Source organism: Mastomys coucha, unplaced genomic scaffold, assembly GCF_008632895.1.
Source record: "Mastomys coucha isolate ucsf_1 unplaced genomic scaffold, UCSF_Mcou_1 pScaffold8, whole genome shotgun sequence".
Classification (NCBI taxonomy): domain Eukaryota; kingdom Metazoa; phylum Chordata; class Mammalia; order Rodentia; family Muridae; genus Mastomys; species Mastomys coucha.
The window spans coordinates 31,957,883-31,979,433 of NW_022196914.1; the positions used below are offsets into that span (position 1 = coordinate 31,957,883).

At 44.7% G+C, this 21,551-nt stretch overlaps 1 protein-coding gene across 3 annotated transcripts in view; it reads right to left on the reverse strand.

Moving 5' to 3' along the window:
- Nucleotides 1-1,754: 1,754 nt before the first annotated feature.
- Nucleotides 1,755-21,551, reverse strand: part of Ice1 (interactor of little elongation complex ELL subunit 1) — a 45,898-nt gene continuing 26,101 nt past the window's right edge. Inside the window, exons 13-20 of one of the 3 annotated variants that reach the window (XM_031359811.1) lie at nucleotides 20,227-20,454; nucleotides 15,769-20,046; nucleotides 14,650-14,818; nucleotides 12,466-12,626; nucleotides 9,504-9,694; nucleotides 8,277-8,383; nucleotides 6,065-6,163; nucleotides 1,755-2,880 (exon numbers count right to left, since the gene is read on the reverse strand). In XM_031359811.1, the coding sequence (XP_031215671.1) occupies nucleotides 2,669-2,880; nucleotides 6,065-6,163; nucleotides 8,277-8,383; nucleotides 9,504-9,694; nucleotides 12,466-12,626; nucleotides 14,650-14,818; nucleotides 15,769-20,046; nucleotides 20,227-20,454 (5,445 nt within the window). In that variant the 3' untranslated portion in view covers nucleotides 1,755-2,668. Of the gene's footprint in view, nucleotides 2,881-5,256; nucleotides 5,320-6,064; nucleotides 6,164-8,276; nucleotides 8,384-9,503; nucleotides 9,695-12,465; nucleotides 12,627-14,649; nucleotides 14,819-15,768; nucleotides 20,455-21,551 lie in introns of all 3 variants that reach the window. The other 2 variants (XM_031359812.1, XM_031359810.1) reach the window with 2 other exon arrangements.

The window sequence follows — 21,551 nt, forward strand, 5'->3', positions numbered from 1 at the left end:
CTGTGCTGCTCATCAGTCAGGCCAGAGTGCTACGCCTGCCCATGGCCAACAATGCACCTGGACGCGTGTGGTTTTGCCCTCAAGTGTTTTATTTTTAACAATCACCAAAGAGAATTTGACTGAACAGTTAAAAATTATTTGTACCTGTTACCTTGTCACCCACCCAACCCCCATGTATCTTAGACATAATGGGCCCAAGAAGCTAAACTAGTAGCTTAGGAATAGAAAAGCGTTTTTTCTGATGAGCACTTTTCTACTAGTCACCTTGCTCTGCTCACAAGATGGTCTGCAGCACCCTCTGGTGGCCACAATTCAAATCCATTCCCCTTCCACAATGGCATTTGATGAGTTGCATAGCCCCATCTTCTGTAATGAGGAAAAAACAACAAATGACCACCTTCACTGATGTGACAGCCCCAAGGATATATTGCACTATGACCTTGGAGGTCTTCGGAGGGCCAGCAGGTATGTCCAGCCCATTTGTCTCCACACAGTTTCACTTTTCAGTCAGGATGATAAAAGCCTCCACCTGCACTCTACTGGGTACCAGGATCCACCAGTCTAAAGGTATCTCATTCACAGAGTGTCATACAGCACCAGGGGCGACTTGTGTCCTTGCAGATGGATGGATGGATAGATGGATAGTAGGCAGGAAGCTAGAGTTGGAACTGGTGCTACTGGACCGGAGAATGCCACTGTATGTGGAAACATCCAGATGCTCAACCACTGGACACTCAGACACACGAAGTTTGGCCTCTCCCTTCCTACTTGCTGTGCCACGCTGACAGGCCACTCATCAACAGCTGCTTCACTGCTTTACTTAGTACGGGGATGTTCTGCTTTCTTCCACTCTGTCCCAGCTTGCATCCAAGAGGGCCAAGGTGAAGCTCCCTTTAGATGAAGAGAAAGATGGGAGGGGAAGAAAGAGGAGGGGAGAGGTGGGGAAGGAAGATAGGAGCATATGAATAGGAACAAATGAGCAAGTTAGTACATGCCTCCATCAACTACTGACTCCCAAATCTCTGCCCTGATTTCTAATACAATTTTGCTTACAGGAGCTCTAGGCCACCAACAGTTGAACATCTTGCACTCCATCTTCCTCCTGTATCAGCCTTTCTGGGCATGCCCTGTGCATCCTTCACCCTTCAGCAACCCCATCACAGCTCTGGAGACTAGGGCTCCAGTGAGAACTGCGGCCAAGTCTTAAGTGCCATGCAGGCTGCTGTGAAGCAGGATCCCATGGACAGACACCTTCTCACTCTCAGAGGGCTTCTGCATAGGGCTCCCTTCACTTTCCAGGAGGAATGCCGCTCCCTCTTCTTGTTAGATGCTCTTCTTCTGGGTCCTTCTAACGTTACCTCTTCAGAGAACCTAGATCTTGGGTTGATGTCTATGTGCTCCTTTTCTGTGATTACAGACCCATCACTGCCAGTTCCAGTGGGTGATGACTTAAAAGATTTACCCATTGAGAATATGGCTCTTCACAGGCTTCTTGAGCACCAGCTCAGAGCATAGGAAGAAAGAGCCACTAAAGAACTTCCAAAGGGGCAACCCACTCACTCATGTTTGTAAAAGCTACTTAAGATACAGATGCAAGTCACTAGAATCATTGTCAGGTGTGACTTTACAGGCAGCAATTATAACTGAATAGTGAAGTCTACATAGAACCATTTGACACTCCATAGTCTGGGAGACATCTTCATCCGCACTACAATGGGACATTAAGCACTATATAAAAACAATCATAACAAGTGTGTATGGCTTGCTTTTATTTTTTATTATAAAAACACATACAAGAGTTTTAAGAAATGATGAATATAAGACAAATCAGAATCACAGTGAGTTATTAAACCCATTTCTATATACAAATAAAAAAAATTCCGAAAGTGGAATATCATCCAATGTGAGACACATCATAGATAGCATTGTCTGTATGCACACACCCCACAGAGCTGTCCTTATGCACACAGCCCACAGGGCTCTGTTGCTCCCTCAGACCAGCCATCTCTACACAGCCAAATGGGAGTCTTACACTGTTGGTTAATCCTGATAGTAATTTATGGTTCAGGACATTTACAAATGGGAAGAAACACACTCAAGTACACTTCCACCAAGTTTGTCCTACTATGGTACTACGGTAGCTGAGTACTATGCTGTGGTAAAACTGTAGCCATTTCCAGCTACAACAATAAGAGACTTGCTTAGTTCTTGTTTTAAAAGCCAATTTGCTTTTGCCTAGCCATTTATTTGAGCATAAACTCTAAAAATGACTCAGGTACCAAATCATGTTTTTGTATGTTTAAGATCACTAAAAAAATGCCACTCAACCTTTAAAAGCCACTAAAAAGGACACTTTTTGCAGCCAAAAAATAAAAAGGGCTAAGTTCAAGTTTTTGTTGTTTGACCAAGATACAATAATACAATCTATATGTCCGTGACCATACAGCCAAAACTGAAATGCATGTGGTGTGGGGGAAAATGCAGCTGCCTGCTTCTGTCCTCATCAAACCATGGGATGCGCTCCTGTGTCATCTGTATCATGCCTTTCTCTGCCTTCTCTGCTGAAGACAGGTAAGTCGTTTACAGTAAAGCTTGCTAAAGCACTTCTCTCCACAGTGATCAAGAGCTTCTGGTGACCCTCATGTCTCCGGGAGCTGACACCCAGCTCTCAGGGTGCACAGTCTCCATTGCTTGTAGAGCCAGCTGAGCCACCAGCACTCAGAGAGCCAACCTCTTCCAGACAGCTGACAACTGCGGATGGAATAGTGTTGGACGTTTGTGTCCGCCAAGCTTCTAGAATCTTGGATATCTCTGCTGGATTACTAGGGCTCAAGTCACAAAGAGCATACACAGCTGCAAGCTGTACACCCCATGGGATATCTGAAAAGGATTTTCAAATCAGTTATAACACATCAACAAAGAAAACATCTGTTAGTCAGCATCTCCGTGTATGACCTAGAGAAAACTATTCAGACATGGACTATTTCTGGCCACTAATGAAAATCACATTATAAAGAAAAATGTCTCACAATAAAAATGTTCATTCAAGACTTATTTACAAATGAAAACGAAAAGCTCCCTGTCCCTCTGGACACTGGCTGTTATGGGGACTTCAGGGCTCCTCTAGCCCCATGAAGCTGGAAAAACATGAGGATCCTCTAACAACCAACTAAAACTCTCAAACAGCCTTCAGTACTGTCTCTAAATGGACGTAGACATGAAAATAATAACTTTAGTCTATTTTTACTAAATAGTCCATTCATACAAAAGCCTACCCTTGTGTCAACTGACATCAGAGGAGACTATGATTCTGAGCCAGTGTGACTCCAAACCAGAGTAACTCCAGGCCAGTTTGAGTCTAGGCCAGTGTGGCTCCAAGCCAGTGTGACTCAAGACCAGTGTGGCTTTGGACTAGTGTGACTCGAGGCCAGCCTGGCTTCAGGCCAGTGACTCTAGGCCAGTGTGACTTCAGGCTAGTATGGCTCCAGATCAGTGTAACTCCAGGTCAGTTTGGCTCCAGACCAGTGTGGCTCTAGGCCAGTGTGGCTCTAGGCCAGTGAGACTCTAGACCAGTGTGACTCCAGATCACTTTAAGTTCTAGTGAGTTTGGCTCCAGACCAGTTTGACTCTAGGCCAGTATGATTCCAGACCAGTGAGACTCCAGACCAGTGTGGCTGTAGACCAGTGTGACTCCAGACCAGTGTGGCTCCAGGACAGGGTAACTCAAGGCCACTGTGGCTCTAGACTAGTGTGACTCTAGGCCATTGTGACTTCAGACCAGAGTGACTCTAGACCACTGTGTCTCCAGACCAGTGTGATTCTAGGCCAGTGGCTCCAAACCAGTGTGACTCAAGGCCAGTATGACTCTAGGCCACTGTGGATCTAGGCAAGCGTGGATCTAGGCCAGGATGGCTATAGGCCAGTGTGATTCTAGCTTACTGTTTCTCTAACCTAGTGTTAACCAGTGTAGCTCTAGGCCAGTGTGGCTCCAGGGCAGTATGATTCTAAACCAGTATAACTCTAGACCAGCATGACTCCAGGGTAGTATGATTCTTAACCAGTATAGTTCCAGACCATCATGGCTCTAGAGCACTGTGGCTCTAAACCAGTGTGGCTCTAAGGCCAGTTTGACTCTAGTGCAGTTTAACTCCAGGCCAGTGTGGCTCTAGGCCCATGTAACTAACTCCAGACCAGCATGGCTCCAGACCAGTGTGACTCTAGGCCAGTGTGACTCAAAACCAGTATAACCCCAGGCCAGTGTGACTCTAGGCCAGTGTGACTCAAAACCAATATAACTCCAAGCCAGTGTGGCTCTAGGCCAGTGTGATTCTATACCAGTGTAACTCCAGACCAGTGTGATTCCAGACCAGTATGGCTCTAGGTCACTGTGACAGAGCTAATTTAATCAGAGTGCCATTATCCCTATGTTGGCAAAAGTTTACTTTTTAAAATCTAATTCATTAATTTATAATTTAGTTAATGTAATTCACTGAATTTTAAATGTCTTAGGAGCTAGAGTTCATTATTAGCCATGTGTCTCCATCTTCTATGAGTAAGACAGGGATCAACAAGGCAAATCAGAATTTCAGGCTGTGTCCCTCATCCAAATGCATATCCACAGATCACAGATTGGATTAATCTCTAATCATAACATTCATTTATGATCCATACATGCCTTATATGCATAGCAAAGGTAATTTAATACAACAAACTAATACTTTCATGTTATTTAGCAGATTCATGATAGGAATTTTACGACTGTGGTATTTTGTCAGTGTTTAAAGTTTTAGATTTTGAAATAGCGACAATGTTCATTTTCTGACAAGGGCAGCTCTGGAAGGTTCCCCTCCCCAAATAGGAAGCAAAGACCAGAGAAATCCATGTGTCTAAATGTTAGTTCTAATTGATAATTTAGAAGAATTTCTTCCCTGATCTTAAGAATTAAGAAAAGCATAGCATATGGCTCCCTCCAGAGCCAGGACTCAATGAGACATAAATGAGGCATTCACAGCCTTAAGCAGACACATGTGGCCCTATGCAGACTTCCAGACTGCAGCACTCATGCCACAGCAACAGGGCTGACAGGCATTGCTGGCTCCTTACTCTTCCCTCTGACATTTAGTATATGGAATGAGGACAGTGCCTTTCCGCCTCCAGGGAGCTAAGAGGCATGTACTAATATAATATACACAGCTTTTAGGTTACACCCATGACAGCAACACAGTCCAAGCTGCACATGTTAGTGAGACAACTTACCAGCTACGACCCTGGCTACTTTTTATGTCAAGTAGTATCCAAATTGCCATCAAGAGCTTTTTCCTATGGAAGCAATGAACACTGCCTTAGCAGCAGGACAGTGTCTTAGAGAAAGTACTTATAGCTGCTATTCATATGCCTGGCACATCAGGCCTGCCACCCAGAGCTGAAGACAAAGCCCAATGCCACCAGGTGTCTAAGCTGTCAATTTGCATGTCTAATACAAAACTGTTTAACTACATTATTCATTCACTGCTCAATATTCAAAAGAGAAACCAGACTCATCATTCTAAGGGTTACTCTGAGTTAAGCTTTACCTGCAAAAATAAGACATTAAATTATATGCCATGAAATCCATAATGGTTAACACAAGGGCCCACTCTGCTACAGGACAATCGCCTCCGTATGCTGTGCAAGTTTTCACTAAGGATACAATCCCGGAGGCAGCCTTATGGGCATTTTCTCAATTGTGGTTTTCTCCTCTCAATAACTGTAGTTTGTATCAAGCTGACACAAAACTAGCTAGCACACTATCTACCTAAGAAAGCAGAAGGTATTTTGTGCTTATACACACATGGGTGAGAGGTGGTAAGCCATTCTCAGGATGCTTCCTGAATGACAAGGCATCAGGCCAGGAGCAGAGTTCCCTTTTTTGAGAAGTACTGCTAAACAGGGCAAACTGACCCTTGAAGAAACAACACACCACAAAAGGTCAAAAGCACATGATCTTAAGTTGGAAGGGCATTGGCTCATGTCCTCAGGACATGCAGGGAGAGCAGTTCAAGGGTAGTAAAAGCCACAGTCTTACCTTCATCCTGAGCATGTTGTATGAACATACCAATAACTGAGCTGATATTCTTCACAGCAGTTGGAAATCCCTCCTTCAAACCCAACTGGCCTAATCGACCTGAAGAAACAAAAGAGCAAAATAGAGTTAAATAAATGCTGGCTGATATTTCCTGGAAACTGTAATTCACGTCTTGTTTTGTAAATTTTTTCCCATTTCCCACCATACATGAAGCCTGAAGACTTGTAGTGCAGTGGGAGCTACCACTCAGTCAGACAACTGAGGCCACAGGGCTCATAGCATGAATCGATGCACCCTGCCACTCAGGGTGCTGCTCACCACCTCTTAGCCATGTGTAAGCACAAACACCTGCTGCTTTCTTATGATGTCAACTTGATATAAGCTAAAGTCACTGAGAAGAGGATACTGCAATTGAGAAAATGTCTCCATAAGTTCAGGCTATAGGCAAGCCTATAAGCCACTTTCTTAATTAATGATTGCTGTGGGAGGGCCTAGTTCATTGTGGATTGTGCCATCCATGGGCCGGTGGTCCTGGGTTCTCTAAGAAAGCAGGCTGAGCAAGCCAGTAAGCAGCACTCCTCCAGAGCCTCCACATCAGTTCCTACCTCCAGGTTCTTGTCCTGACATCCTTTGATGATGATCTATGATATGAAATCATGAGCAAATAAATCATTTCTTCCCCAAGTTGCTTTGGTCACAGTGTTTCATCACTAAACAATGCTACCCTAACTAAGACAGATAAGAAAGAAGAAATGGAATTTATGTAGTGGTCACCACAGGCAAAATATAACATAGGTAAATTTCCCAGGTTAACAGAAGCCTGTGACCTCACCAACAGACTGTGGTAACAGAGCCACAGAAGGAAGCACAGGCTTCCTGCACACTCTGAGGAAGGGTCAACAGATACAAAGGCAGCACCAGATCAACTGCAGCAACTTCTCACTGGAGGCGCATCTTCCTGGCTAGCGCTATGCTTGATGGGCAAGGCATAGATCTCTCATTTTTCATCCAACCTGGACTGTGGTGCACATGTGTGACATGGGACACTCACAGCACACTGAGCACAGGGTGTTGTGAGAGTGTACCCAGACTGAACTGAGTTCAACAACTTGCACCAGCCCCCCTACTTAGAAGCTCTCCAATACTTAAGTATGAGCTGGTACGTGTATTGTGTTGTGTGTACTAGTGACATTTGGAAGATGTGTGTAATCAACTATTCTCCAGGTGAACACTGCAGATCACAAAACTAAAAATGGGCAAACAAGTTCTTCACCATAAAAGTTGGACTAGTGTACTTCAGGTTTCATAAGTAACTTTAAGAACTGACTACTTAACAGATGCCACAGCAAGACTCCATTTCAGGACAAAACAAGGTGGACTATCTACAAATATTCAAATTGGTTCCTGAAACACTCTTCACTTTCATTGATTATATTTTGCGTGCACACACGCAAGCTAGCTGATGCTTAGTTTGCCAGCACAGGCCCTCTGGACTGCCTTCTTCCTGCTCCAAGACAGGGACAGCCTCTGACCTACGAACTCAGCCCAACAGCCTGAGACACCTCTCAGACTGAATGGGACCCCATTCCTATGCCTCTAGCCTTGACTTGGCTTTTGTGAAAGCTTAGACTTTGGCCAACTCACTAGGTAACACAACACCATGCACGTTTTGACTTATTTCTCATGAAGGTGCATACCCACCCAGACTCAAGTTTTTGTCTTCGATGTCTTATACATGTTCTAAGCACAGCATGACTAATTAGCATGTGCAGTTCACAAGGAAGAAGAAGGGAATTTGTAGATACAGTGACAATCAGCAGGGACATTGTATTTCCCACTACATACTTACAAGGATTATTCATATAGCATATTCTCAAATGCCAACATTATCTTCAATAGTACTGCTTTTGAGCTTTAATTCAGTGAAACCCAAAGGACTCTTTGAAGAAACCAGCTTTTTGAAGAAAATAGCTTATTTCTATAAGATATTCAACTTGTGGTTCCTGGGGATTAACCGGAACCCTCTTTGGCCGCTAGTACCTCTGCCCACTTGTCATCTCGCTGGCCCATGATGACATTCTAGACGCTGAATTGCTTGTGAACTTGGCTATGTATGTGTCAACACCACACCTAGAATGTCACAAACGGTCAGAGCACTGAGGTAAGAGAGCAGTACAGGAAGAGTAAGGGCGGTGCTGTCACACAGACTTACCAATCAGTCTCAGCACAGATGCCACAATGACATCAGGAGTGTATGCGATGTTTGAATGTCCTTTCCTATATTTGATCCACTTATCCATCACAGGCCACAGCTCCTTACTAGAAAATAGCATGACAAGATACATGTCCATCACCATGCAGACAGTACTAGGTACGTGCCACTGTAGTGCTCCTATAATCTGGCTTTGCTTTCCAGCTCCCCTACCCCCTTCTGTTTACAGATGTAGATGACATGGTGAAAGAATGGTACTTTCACTGCCATTGAAAGGATCCTGGGCAAAGCACTCTGATAGGTGTCAGCTCTAGTCCCTACTGAGAAAGAATGGCCCTATCTCCCTAGCTCATAGGAGAAATCCACCCAAATCCTGCATTCTTGCAGATCAGGGACTAGAGAGAAGCTCTGCCATCTCCTTATGTAGGACTGATTGAGTAGGGCATGCTTCTCCATGTCTATGTGCAAGGATCAAGCACAGACCAGCACCTTGACACAGACCTCATTCTAGAAATGGACTTACTCTCCGTTCTTAAGTGTGAGATCCAGGTGTCTGTCATTCCTGGAATCAGGAAAGTGGGAAGAACAAGACGCTCATGTGCCAATAGCTTGACTCTCATGTGCCAATAGCTTGACTCTCACAGAAACCTTCAAGCATTTCAAAGACACAAGATACCAGCTGTGTGGTAAGTGGTTTAATATCCTATCTTGTCTTAAACAAGGCTTTCTCAGCCAGAGTTCAAAAGTAATTTCTTTATTCAAGGGTCAGTATTCTCGCTCTCTTAAGGGTTGGTGCCACAATGGCTGTCTGCAACACCAGGCCCTACCCTCTCCAGTGTAGAGCAGCTGACTGGTAATCTGCACATTTGTCCCTCTCTGGCTCTGGCTCCAGTGCATGAAGGTGACAAGTGCAGCACTAGTCAGCTTGTACTCACTGAGCTGCCTTGTCCACACAAGATGTGTCTGTGGACAGAAAGGAACAGAAGGCCCTCATGCTCCCATTATTCTACTGGGGAGACATCAACAGGGCAATGAAAAGTAGTTAGCAGCACACAGAAAAACAAAGCTGAAGCCTTTACTAGTGACTTGGACATTTGCAGGGTACTTTTGTTAGCTCTTATAAAATGAAGTTATTCACTTCAAATGCCTTGGTAAGATGGAAGGAATAGTCAGCCCACACTCCAGCGGTAGCAAGTTACCTTCCCTTAGAGCAACAAACTTACTCACCTTATGATGTTGTCATGCGTCCAAATCCACCTCTGGTGGCAGCAAAGGAGATCAATGGCAAATATGTATTCCCAGATGTTTGCACTAAGGTCTTCCCCAAACTCTTCACTTGACTGAAATTCTGTTTTGGGGCACAGCTGTATGGTCAGAAGCAGCTTAGAAACTACTATCCCAACATCTATAGGAGCATTCTAGAAAAGAAAAATAAAAACTTTTTTTAAAAGTAACATCTTAGGTGTTAACAATCTGATACTGTAACAAGCATCTGGTGGACTGTCATTTACTCTATGAGTAACTTTGAAGCAGCCTGAGTTTGAACTAGAAACTATAGAAACAAAAGTACTGGAGCCACAATCAGCACCACACAAAGAGCTGAGCTGCAATCTAGACAGAAGCACAAACAGCATTTGGTACAACCAGGGATTAAGGTTATAAGATGCAATTACACTTTAACAATATACTAACCCTTAAAATTCTATAAATTTTAATAAATAATATTTATAAATTTTTATAAATTGCCTTCTGCAAATGTTGAGCAATCTGTCAGAGAATAATGCCCAGCTTCCTTCACTTTTGAGAACATTCCAGGCTTTGTGTTCTCATCTATGCCAGCAGCTTAAGCACTTCTCTTCCCTGCCTATTAGTAAATCACATGGACATACTCACCTTTACAGAGCACACACTAGACCATACCTAGTTCTGCCTCTATGAGCATTCACAAGGACACACTCACTGATGTACAGCTCACCTCTCTACAGTGCACATACCAGACTGTACCTAGTTATGCTTCTATGAACATTCATATAGGCCTTTTTTGATGAAAAGCTCATTTCCCTTGAGAAAGACCCAGGGTGGGTCTGCAGGGGACTGTGTGCAACCCCCACAAGGCTGAGTTGCTCAGCATCCCATCAGCACTGCAAGCAGGTCCTAGACAAACACAGGCTCTGATCAACAGAGGAAAGCCTCAACTTGGCAATCTGCATAAGCTCCTGACAGATTCTCAGGATTCCACAAAGGTGTACATTCTCTTGGAGAAGTCAGTAACTTTGCAAGCAGAGAAGATGCATAAACAAATCCAAACACATCTAGTGGCTCCTTGGGAAGAGATTGAACACGGGAGAGTCTGTAGGAATACTGATTTTGCAAGACACTGGGATTCCCAGTCTAGGCTGAGGTTACAGTTAAAGTATTAGGAATCAGCATGATGAATTAAAATGTCTAGCAGACAGACTGCATTATGAAAACAAGCATTCAGTACAACTCACATTCCATATTCTCAACTTGACCTTTAACATTCAAAAGTTAAGGGCTCAAGACTCTAGTTGTTAGATCTGAAGGTACAGTTTGAAGTGCTTCTGAAGTATTATTTATCATCACTTAAAACATAGATAACTATAAATGAAGCTTATTTAGGAGATATAATCTATTGTATGTGCACTAGCATGACACTAATCAATGGGCAATGGACTTCCTACTTTTTAACTATTACCCAGTTTATGAATGGAACAAGACTCAGTGCATTACAGTTTCAGATCAGGAGCATTCAATGCTAAAGTCAAACTTGGGGGTGGGGGTGTGGGGAAACAAACCAAAAAAACAAAAAGCAACCCAACTCTGAATCTTAAACATTTCCAGTCAAAAGCATTTTGTCTAAGGGATGCTACCTCAGGATAAGGGCAGCAAGGACATGTGCGGTTTGGGTTGTCTAATGGCTGCACCTGGAGCTTGTCATGTAGCCCACATCCTCTACCTTCTGTTTGTGTTGGGATAAAGCTGAAGACACTGTAGGCTCAGCAAGTGATGTGTCAATTTCTACTCTCAGGGACAGACACATGAAGCTACTCAGTAGAGTCCATGACACACCATCTCACAAGCTGTATCACATGCACATGTATTTTGTTTGTTTGAGACAAGGTCTCTATGTAATCTGGCTGTCCTAGGACTGCTATGTGGACCAGGCTATCCTTGAACTTAGATTCACTTGCCCCTGTCTCCGAGTGCTGGGATTAAAGGTGTGGGGCTTCAGGCCCAACCAGGGCTATATCTAAAGAGGTGGTTATAGACTTGTGTTCCATTCCTTCTCATAAATATAAAGCCAAATACCGATTATCTGAAAGAGTACTTTAAAAGGAAGTCACAACGGTACACATACAGTTTATGTATAAATAAACTATCTAAACTATAAGCATTTCCTAAAACATTTGAGGTATTACATGCTCATCAAACACAGGAAAGAACAAGATAAATGTAAAATCACAGCAACTCCAGTATCTACTTTCATGGTTTACTAATGTCAATCAACTAGATTCTCATTAGGTGAAATCTATGACTAAGCAAGTGTCAATATGAATACTATTTTAATAAACCATTGATTAAAGAAAAAAAGACAGTAAAAGATAAAGGTAGAAAGAACAAACCACACAACTTCTCACCTAAGGCCCTTTTGCAAAGTCAATTCATTTACAGTCCCTTTCTCTGTGGATTATAGACCAACAATTTCATCAGTCATAAATTAGTGTATCAGATGAATGTCATACATTTTGGAGGTCTGCACTACTTCCTGGGATATCATGAATACTCAATGAATAAAATTCTTAACATAATTTGATACTTTAAAGCATGTGCTGTGAAGTATATCTCTACAATGCCTAAGAACAAGCTAGTGAGATGGCTCAGTAGATAAAAGGTCTTGCCACAAAGCCTGGTGAACTGAGTTTGATTTCCAGAGCCATGAGTGGGAGGAGAGAACAGACTCAATGGTTGTTCTCTGATGTTCACACATACAGTGAGTACATATGCATCTATAGGCACAGCATAATAAGCAAGCAAATAAATACATATCATTTTTTAGAAATGTGGGTGGAAGAACTAAGTTAAAAGGAAATATAATACAAAGCTGTATAATAACGCCTATGCTTATCCTATAAGTACTGCAGAAAAGAAATAAAAAAACAAAGCGCACCTTTTCCCAGCTCAGGAAAGCTCTCAAGCAGTTCAGAACCTCTCCTCTGGCACGCTGCCTGGCAACCAGCTGCATCGCTTCACTAATGGCTGACTGGGAGAGAAATACTTCACGCCACATGTTGGCAATGAACAGAGTCAACTTCTCAGATTCTGGAAAATCTATAAGAAAGAGGGATGAAAAGAGGCTTCATGTCTGTCTCATGTAGGCAACTGATCTAAAATGAGGCACCGATTTTATTTCACAGTGCCTACAAGGCACTGGCAGCCTGCATGGTTGTGAGTGGAGAGCAAACATGGCTCAGGTCTTCAGTGTTTCACAGCCTGTTTTCTCTCCATCTTTAGTCCCTTTTTAAACTATCTTTTGTTTTGAGACAGGTCTCATTCTGTAGTCTCAACCTCCTGCCTCAATCTCCCAAGCCCTGGGATTGTTAGAGTGAGCTATCATGTCTGGCTTGGCACAGTGTTAGATTTTAAACTTTGTACAAAAGTAGAAAACATAGTATGAGTAGGTGGAATCAAAGGGATCCATCAAAGGACAGAAAGTTTAAAACATCTTGCTTCAAAATTTCTTCAGGTTCAGAATTTTCCCATTTGCTACACATTATGATAAGACAATTCTATTCATTTCCACACAGACATTAACCACCTGTTAAGTAACTGGACGGTCCTTTGGAAAGTGGATTATTTGGATAGTCTGAGGCAGCACGCAGGAAGCTTCTGTTAGGTGAGGAATGTGGATCAGACTTAGGAGCAGGCACGTGGAAGTGCTAAGACAAGACGAACCCTCATGGCAACTGCACTGGAAAACTGTTTTTGTTTATAATATTAAGGCACATTACATACTGAGAAATTCCAATCCTAGGTATATATCCAACAGAAATGGAAACATCCTTACAGACTTAAGAACAGGTATTTGTAATGTCTTAATTCATGCTAGCCTAGAGTTGGAAAGAAACAAGTGAACAGACAGGACAGCATATTGTTACCTGTTGAATAACTGAATACAACATGGCTGTGCCAAGCAACAGACTCCTCATGCAGAGAGTACCAAGGAGACATCTCAGAAGTTAGGCTGAATATGTCCAAGAGGGAGAGTGCATAAAACCTAGATTATACTAAAGCCATCATACCTACTGGATTTGTAGTGACAGCAAACAGATTTGGGGTTCTCCATCTGGGGATAAGGTGCTCACTAAGAATATGCTATTGTTTGTCAAGCTACTGTGTTCTAAAGCTTTGTCCTATTTGCACTGAAGGCATACTGGTTTAGAACTTTCTTTTTATACTCTTACTGTGATTAACAGGATGTGCATGTCAGCAGAGTTCAAGTTTGATGCACTATTGCTGTTGCATACCTGTTCTGATGCCTGCTTCCTGCCGTGGCACTTCTACATGCCCCACATGGCACATGCCACAAAGTCAACAGGAGACTGTGAGACAGGAAATGGTTAAGAACATCTAGGAAGCCATGAAAGGGACATGGACAATCCCCTCTAAGAACAGGCAAGCAGTCTGAGTCCACAAGAGAATTATTACAAGAAATGCACTGGATGTGGCTGAATCACACTCCTCTCCCACTGCCTGCCTTTGTGTTCCTATGTAACATAGTTTTCAGCCCTTTCATGGTCACACAGCATTCATCCCATGATGGGTTACTGAACAGATCAGTAAGCAGCAACTGTGGGCTGACTGATACAGATGCACTGATACAGCACTGTGCCGATTCCTGTCTGTTCCTGACAGCCTGCTCCTCTACCTCCTTCTCATCAGTGAGGTACAAATGCCATCTTACAGTCACTGCCATTTAGCTAGAGCCACAGCAATATGGACAGCCACTGTACAAGGATCCCCACAGTGTGCAACATGGGAATAGAGGAAATACACAGTGGGCAAGAGGAAACAATCTGTACAAATACATGTGCCAATGAAACTAAGCCTAAACAATCTATACAAACCAAAGTACATGTGCCCATGTCACTAAGTCTAAGTAAAGTATGTTGAAAATTAGTATGACTAGGTATAGCTCAAAACTTGTATTTTAAGACAGGATCTCTAGACCATGGTAGCTTCAAACTCATGAGATTTTAGATTCAACCAGCTGAAAGAGAGAGAAGCAAGTGTACAGTGAGCCTGCAGCAATGGGTGTTCACACAGCAGTGTGATACCCTGAGCACATACGCACCTTCCTTCAGAAGGCTATAACAGAATAAGCGAGCTCTTTCCAAGTCTCCAAGTTGCCGACAAATGCCCACATACACTCTGCACAGTGCATGGATGTAACTGTGATCCAGAGATGTCTTCTGAATCTTTAGCTCTGAGAGAATAGAGCGAAGTAAATATTCTCCTAAATGCTAGATTGGGGAAAAGATAAAAAATTATTAGTGATACAAAACCAATCCTAATTTGTTATCTATCAGACAAATAAAAATTTTATAGCACCAGAGGGTAAGCCACAATAACTGGTAACAACTTTGCCTAGCATGCTGGCAGAGGTAAGAGAACTCCCTACGACTAACCTCTTGAGATCAAACTATAGATAGCACAGCAAGTCTGTAAATCTACCTACTTGCCTATTACGACATGGTCACCATTCAGATAAATTGTCATTTGTTCTTTCTGTTAAGAATCCACGTGTACAAATACCTGTGTACATATATTAAACTCAGGCTAACTGTATCTTCATTTTTATTTATTCTATTGTCTAGATTAGGTGCTATTTTCTCTTCTGAAAGAGAATTGTATCATTGAAAATGTGACAGCTATTCACACAGAAGATAGTCTCTCAAAGACACTTCAGCCTCTTAGGCTTTCTGAGAGGCAGCAATCAAGAACAGTTATTCTACAAGGACATCCTGGGTGTAACACTGGACACTGAAGGGTGAGTCAGCAGCACTGGAGTTACCTGCCAGGGAGCTGAGGGATGCTTAGCACACATAGCTACAGAGTCCTTAGGAGCTACACAGCTAGTCTGTACAATGATCTGACACTGTATGAACCACTATCCAAAAAATGAAATGCTACCATGTACTGGGAATGTGGTAAACTGAAGGGAGTATACTTTAAACTTAGAATGCCAGCACCTCCTGGAAATGTGTGAATTTGTTCTGAGTTTCCTCCATAGTGCTGTGTGTGTGTCAAGGCTCCACTGTCTTCCTATATTTCTAATCTACAGATGCAGGCTAGAAATATACAGGCTTCAATGTGTAGAGGGTCTAATATTCAGTGTCACCTGCACTAGCCAGTCCCTGCTAGACACTCATGCTTAACGCATCCAGAGAGAGAAAGAAAGGTTGCCACGTACCTTGTTTGTTGTGCTAAATTCATAAACAACTTCTTTCTCTTGATCTCTCATGACAGGCTTTTTAGAGATATTTCCCACATACACGTGACTACGAATGACAGGTAGCAGGTCAAAGGAAGACTCAGCAATCTTCCTCAGGGCCCGAGTTATGGCTATGTTATATGACTCTGCCATCTCTCTTGGGTTTACACGCAGAAGTGTAGCTGAACTGCAGACTGGGACATCAGCTTGCTCTTCCTCAGCTGGCACGACTTCAGCCAGCGGGCTTCCTCCTTGGGGGTCCTCAGGGACTCCTTCCCCAGTGACCTCCCTGGTGTCTGGTTCTGGGGACTCGTTGTCCAGACGCAGTCTTTTAGCACTCCTCAGCATGGATACTGCTAGTGTTCTTTTCCTACCTGCATCATGCTGAACATCCGAGTCTTGTGACTTACCTTGCCTTCCATTATCACCAGAGCTGCCCCCCGTTAGGACAAATGCAGTTGATGTTGAGGTTATAGCTTTGAGTCCTAGGAGAGCACTGACACGCCCTGGTAACACCTTTCCATCCACAGTGGAGCCTCGGGAGAGCTGCATGTTCCCTTTGAGGAGGCTGAGGGTACGGGCTCTGGCAGATAACTCTGGGTACATGGTGTCAAGGATTTTTACGGAATTCTCCTGCTGCGGCCCGCTCACAGCAGCATGGCCTGGTGCACAGGATGGGAGTCGGCCAGGCACAGGAAGTGCATGCTTTGGTGTAGCAGCACAGAACTGCAATGGAGAGGACACTATCCTTCCACTAGCTATTGCTGTGGATGGGGACGGAGAGGGATCCAATGGGGAGGCCTGCTGGAGTTCCTCAGGCCATGGAGACAACACAGGAGGCCCTGGAACTTCACACAATGGGGAAACATGGCCAGCAGGTGAGGACCTTGAAGATGGACTAGAACTTGATATCAGAGGAGACAATGTCTGTGATGTCCTTGGAGGTGTGGCTATTAGTGGGGGGAGCAAGGGAGGCAATGGCGGCCCTACTTCTTGCCGGATCTTGCTCAGAGTGTCAGGGGAACAGTTGGTGGGGGTGGACGTATCTGTACCTGCCATGGTGGGCTGAGCTTGGCTTCTCAGCATTTTTGTATTTGTTCTTTCCCCTGACACTGGCTGAGGGACCTCATTCAGATGTGTTTCCCCTCTGCTGAGTACTGGTGTCTTGGCTAGCTTGGTTGTTTGATCTTTGTTGGAAATCTTTGATCGAGGTTTATTTTTACAAAGTGGCTCTAATTTCCAGTTATAATATGTGTGGTCAGATGTAACTTTCTCAGTCTCAAGTGTCTTCTGGTCGTATATCTGAGAACGAATCCAGATGCTAGGTTTTACAGGTCTATTCCGAAGACGACTCTTATCAAAGTTGGCACTCTGACCACTGCTGGAAACATCCTCCTGGGCACCAGAGAGATCACCAGTACATGGAGGCTCTTGAGGTAGAGGGCCAGAAGGACTGGCTTCGGGGGACTTCTCCATAGAACTGTCATCTAGGCCTTCCTGATCCTGGGAGGGAGCAGCACCCCCAAGAGTATCACACACAACTACTTGTTCCATGCCAGGGGAGATGGCCACACCGCTGATGATAGTCCAGTTGTCTCCCTTTTCAATCACAAGGTCTTGATCCTTATTTATAAGTACACTTATAACTTCGGAGGTCACTGCAGAGATCTGGTAGCGAAATGCTGTCTCTGCCACACAATCAGAACTCTGCTCTAACCGTGGTAGGGCTGAAGAGTCAGAACTCAGGGTCAACAGCTCCCCAGGTTCTTCCAGGCCTTCTTCCCCAGTGCTGAAGCACTCCCCAGAATTGGGCTCATCCTCATATCTACTCTGAATGTGTTCAGGGTCAGACCTGCTACTTAGTGGGGAGCTGTCTCCACCATCCACAGCTGATGGTTCAGGCAATTCAGCAGCGTGGGGCACAGGGCTGGATGTTTCCTCAGGCAGAGTGTCTTCTGTCAGATTTTCAGCTGCCTGGCTGGGATGCGTATTTACAAACAATGCATGCTCAGTATCCTTCCCACCACAGTTCACAGGGTTTGTATGAAGTTCTTCCCCAGTCTTGGTGAGAACATCAGATGGCACTTCCAAAGGACACTGAGCATGCTGGCATGGTTTCCTGCCACAACAGTCATCTCCCTCTGACTCAGCCCACTCTTCCGAGGCTCTAAGTAGTTCTTCTTCACATAATCTCTTCCCACATTCCTTTCTGGAGACTTCATTTTGCCTTAACTCTTTGTTCATTTCTTCATTTAGGGTTCCTTTGCTAGAACATTCTGAAACAGAGGCCCTTGAACTATAATCCCTTAACTGACAACTTTCAAGAACCATAACCACCTCTGATGTAGAAAGCTTGTCTATGTAAAGAAAGGTGCTTAAGTTACATTCCTGAAGCGCAGAGGTCAGATCCCCTACATCTGAGGGGTGTCCTGCCTCATTCATCCCAGCCTCTGGGTCTCCCAAAGGTCTATGTGAGTCTCCTGCTGCCTCCTGCTGTCTGTGCCCCATCACAGCTTCAGCTTCATGCTCTCCCTCACTGCAACTAACAGCCTCATCCTCTACTTCGGTGTCTTCCTCGCCCCGCTCTCGGATACCTGTATAGCAGTAGGAAGCCCCAGGGAGACTACTTTGGGAGGTCCCTTGTGTCTTCTCTTCTGCACGGCCAAGGCTTGAAGGGCAAACAGGGCCTGTGGGCACATGAGCTCTGAGAGGAACCCTACTTGGCACTATGGGAGGCACACTGGCATTCTGTGGAGCACTGTGAGAATCTCTGGCAACTACAGGGGCTTCAGTGTTTGCCTGATGACGAGGTCCATGGGGTATCTGTTCAGGAGGGCAGACTCCTGATGTCACCCCAGATGGAAGCAGTTCCCCAGCCTCCAGCCTATTGGCACCTGACTGTGTGGTCTGGGGAGACTTCCTGGACTTCTGCAGCAAGTGTTCATTCATAACACACTGGAAGACATTGTCTTCAGAGGAGAAAGGTAACTTACGATCTCTGGAACAACCAAAATTCTTTGCAGGCAAGGAGCCACTTGGAGAATTACAAATGGGTTTTTTCCAAGACACAGAAACTTCTGGAGAAGGGATTTCTTCATCAGCTACCTGCTCAGAGACCTGTGCTATGGGATCTCCATCTCCAACACAGGCTGATACTGATGACATAAAACCTGTCTCCTTGCCACCATTTACAGCAGGGCTTAGTATATTCCCACATGGCCGCCAGGGTTCCAGGCTGCTACTCAGCACTCTCTTGGGTCTTGCCTGCTTTGTTATGACTGACACTTGGTTTGGCAGCAAAGCAGAAGCTGCCTTAAATTCTAGAGGGATGGTACTTTCTCTAGGAGGTCCAAGCATAGCTGTCAGCCTGTTGTTCTGTGAGACTGGTGCAGCCTTCTCTAGCTGAAGCCTCGCCCTTTGCTGGTACTCTGAGGTAGCTCTGGGGCTGCCCCCACTACCTCGCCTTAGGACATCACTCCGGTGCCATGAGGTACTGTCAGCAGAGCCAGGGCTCCTTCTGGTGAAGCCAGCCTGAGAACGTGCCAATGAGGTCCAGTCTGACTTAGGCAGTATGAGTGTAGTGCCTGGCTGTCGGCCTCCACACTGTCCACCTCCTGTTGGCTTCTGAAATACTGAATGGGGAAGTGAGTGTCCCTTTGCTGTGCTTTTTAAAGTGCTGAAAGATTCCAGGCCTCTGCTCTTCCAATCACTAAAGGTAGATGTTCCTAATTTTGACTTTGGACTCAAAGCAGACAAGCTGTTTTCTGGGTCATTTTCTTTTGGGAAACATGCTGTTGGCTCAGACCGCAGAAGAAATGTGTTTAAAGTTCTAGTTGGTGACTTTTGTTCTGTGCACGTTACTTCTGCTGGAGTGCCTACACTGACACACCCTAGCCATGAAGTCTGGCGGTTACTGCAGACAGACACTGGTACCGAGGTAGCAGAGGAAGAGGAAGGAAGACTGGCTGAACGGTTGCGGCCTGCTGCAACTGCACATGCGCCTGACTGTGGAGTGGACTCCTGCACATCTCTTTCCCTTCTCTGAAAATGGCCAGATCCTGTCACACAGTGTGACTTGGAAGCAAATCCGTCAGTGAGTGTCCGTTTAGAAAATTCTGACTGGGATGGGCACAGGGTTTTTCCTTCAGACTCTATGAGTTCACTGAACGTCCTCTTGCCAAGGGGAGAAAAACAAATCTCTGATTGCCCAGCTCCAGCTTCCTTCCTTCGTGCTGGGCCTCTGGAAGCCATCCCCAGCCACAGTCTTCTGTTATGCTTCAGCAGCCCTTTCCCAACTTGCACAGACTTATCCACCTCCCTGGATTCCATCTTTCTTTCTGCCTCTTCTACAGAGTCTCCTCTGTCCCTGACAAATTCAGATGATACAGTCCAGTGCCTTCCCCGAGCTAGAGAAGATGTGGCTGAGGATTCTCCCAGTGTTGCTCTTCCAGTAACTAATCCAAGAGGTGTCAGATTATTTACAGCCTGGGCAGCTTCCAGAGACCCAGGCTTTTCCACATATGTATCACTCCTTTTAATTTTTTCAAGCAAGTCAAAATAACTCCGTGACTCCGCTGTGTAATCTTCCAAAGCCGATTCCATAGAGTCTCTTGGTTGGACGGAGTCACTATCGCTGGAATCCGTGAACTCTCCAAAGAAGGATTCCTTAAAGTCACACAAAGCACATAGTCACTGTAAACACAACTAAGCACATTTAAAGAGCGGCTGCTTCTAGGAGAAACTCAACACCACACCTGTGAGAGCTGGGCCAGGCTCTGGGGTGGTGCTTGTTCTACCAACTCTTAAGAAGCCGGGTCCTATCACCAAGGCCCTGCCCAGTCCCAGTCTATACTGGGACTACCCAGGCTGTCTGTCCTTTCAGCTCTGATGTGCTCCCAGTTCAGGGTTCTGGGAAAGAGGAGACTGAAGACTGAGGTTTACTGGCTTCTGGCTCCATGGCCCTTTGGTTCCTCTCTTTGTTAGACTCATGCCAAGGCTAGGCCCTGAGCCATGTTATTATGGGGACTGCAAAGATCCAGAAATACTTTTCCAGACAGTGTCAACTCACCTATGCTCCAAAACTCCTCCTACATGCTGAACTAGTAGCTCCCATCTGGGTTAACTGCCTCTCACTTATGTCATCAAACCTTGCCCTTTATATGCATAAGGGAAGGGTGAACTCAAGTGCTGGAACCTAACTGTCCACATGTAAAAAAACCCACTCGCCAATGCTTGAAGTTAGAGGACAGCTCTCTCGGCACTTCCCCACATTCCCCCATCTTTCTCCCCTGCCTCTACTTCTCCTTATTTGTTGGTAGCTGACAAGGATTCTAACTGGATCCCCACCTTTTCCATATTCTTACTGAATGCCACCACAGCTGCATGGTTCTGCTTTACACAGCCACAGACTCTAAGTATCTATACCCTGTTCATCCCCATGGCAGGTATCATGTGTGTTAATTTTAGATGAAACAAAGCATAGGTAAGAAATCAGTAGGAAAATCATGGGTATTCATAGAACTCTCAAGTAGGGCTCTGCCATACATTTCACATTACCTATTTTCTAACTACTTTGACTACTTTCCCCTAAAGACCACAGTGAAAAAAGTTATCAAGTACCACTCCATAAGTCATTTTTTTAAACTAGACCACCCTCTGGCCCTAATGCCACCACCTGTGCCCAGATATTAGGACCTAGTCCTGACCAGCATTCCTCCTCCTTCTGAACTGTTGGTCCTTTCCTATTCATACTGTAACTAAAC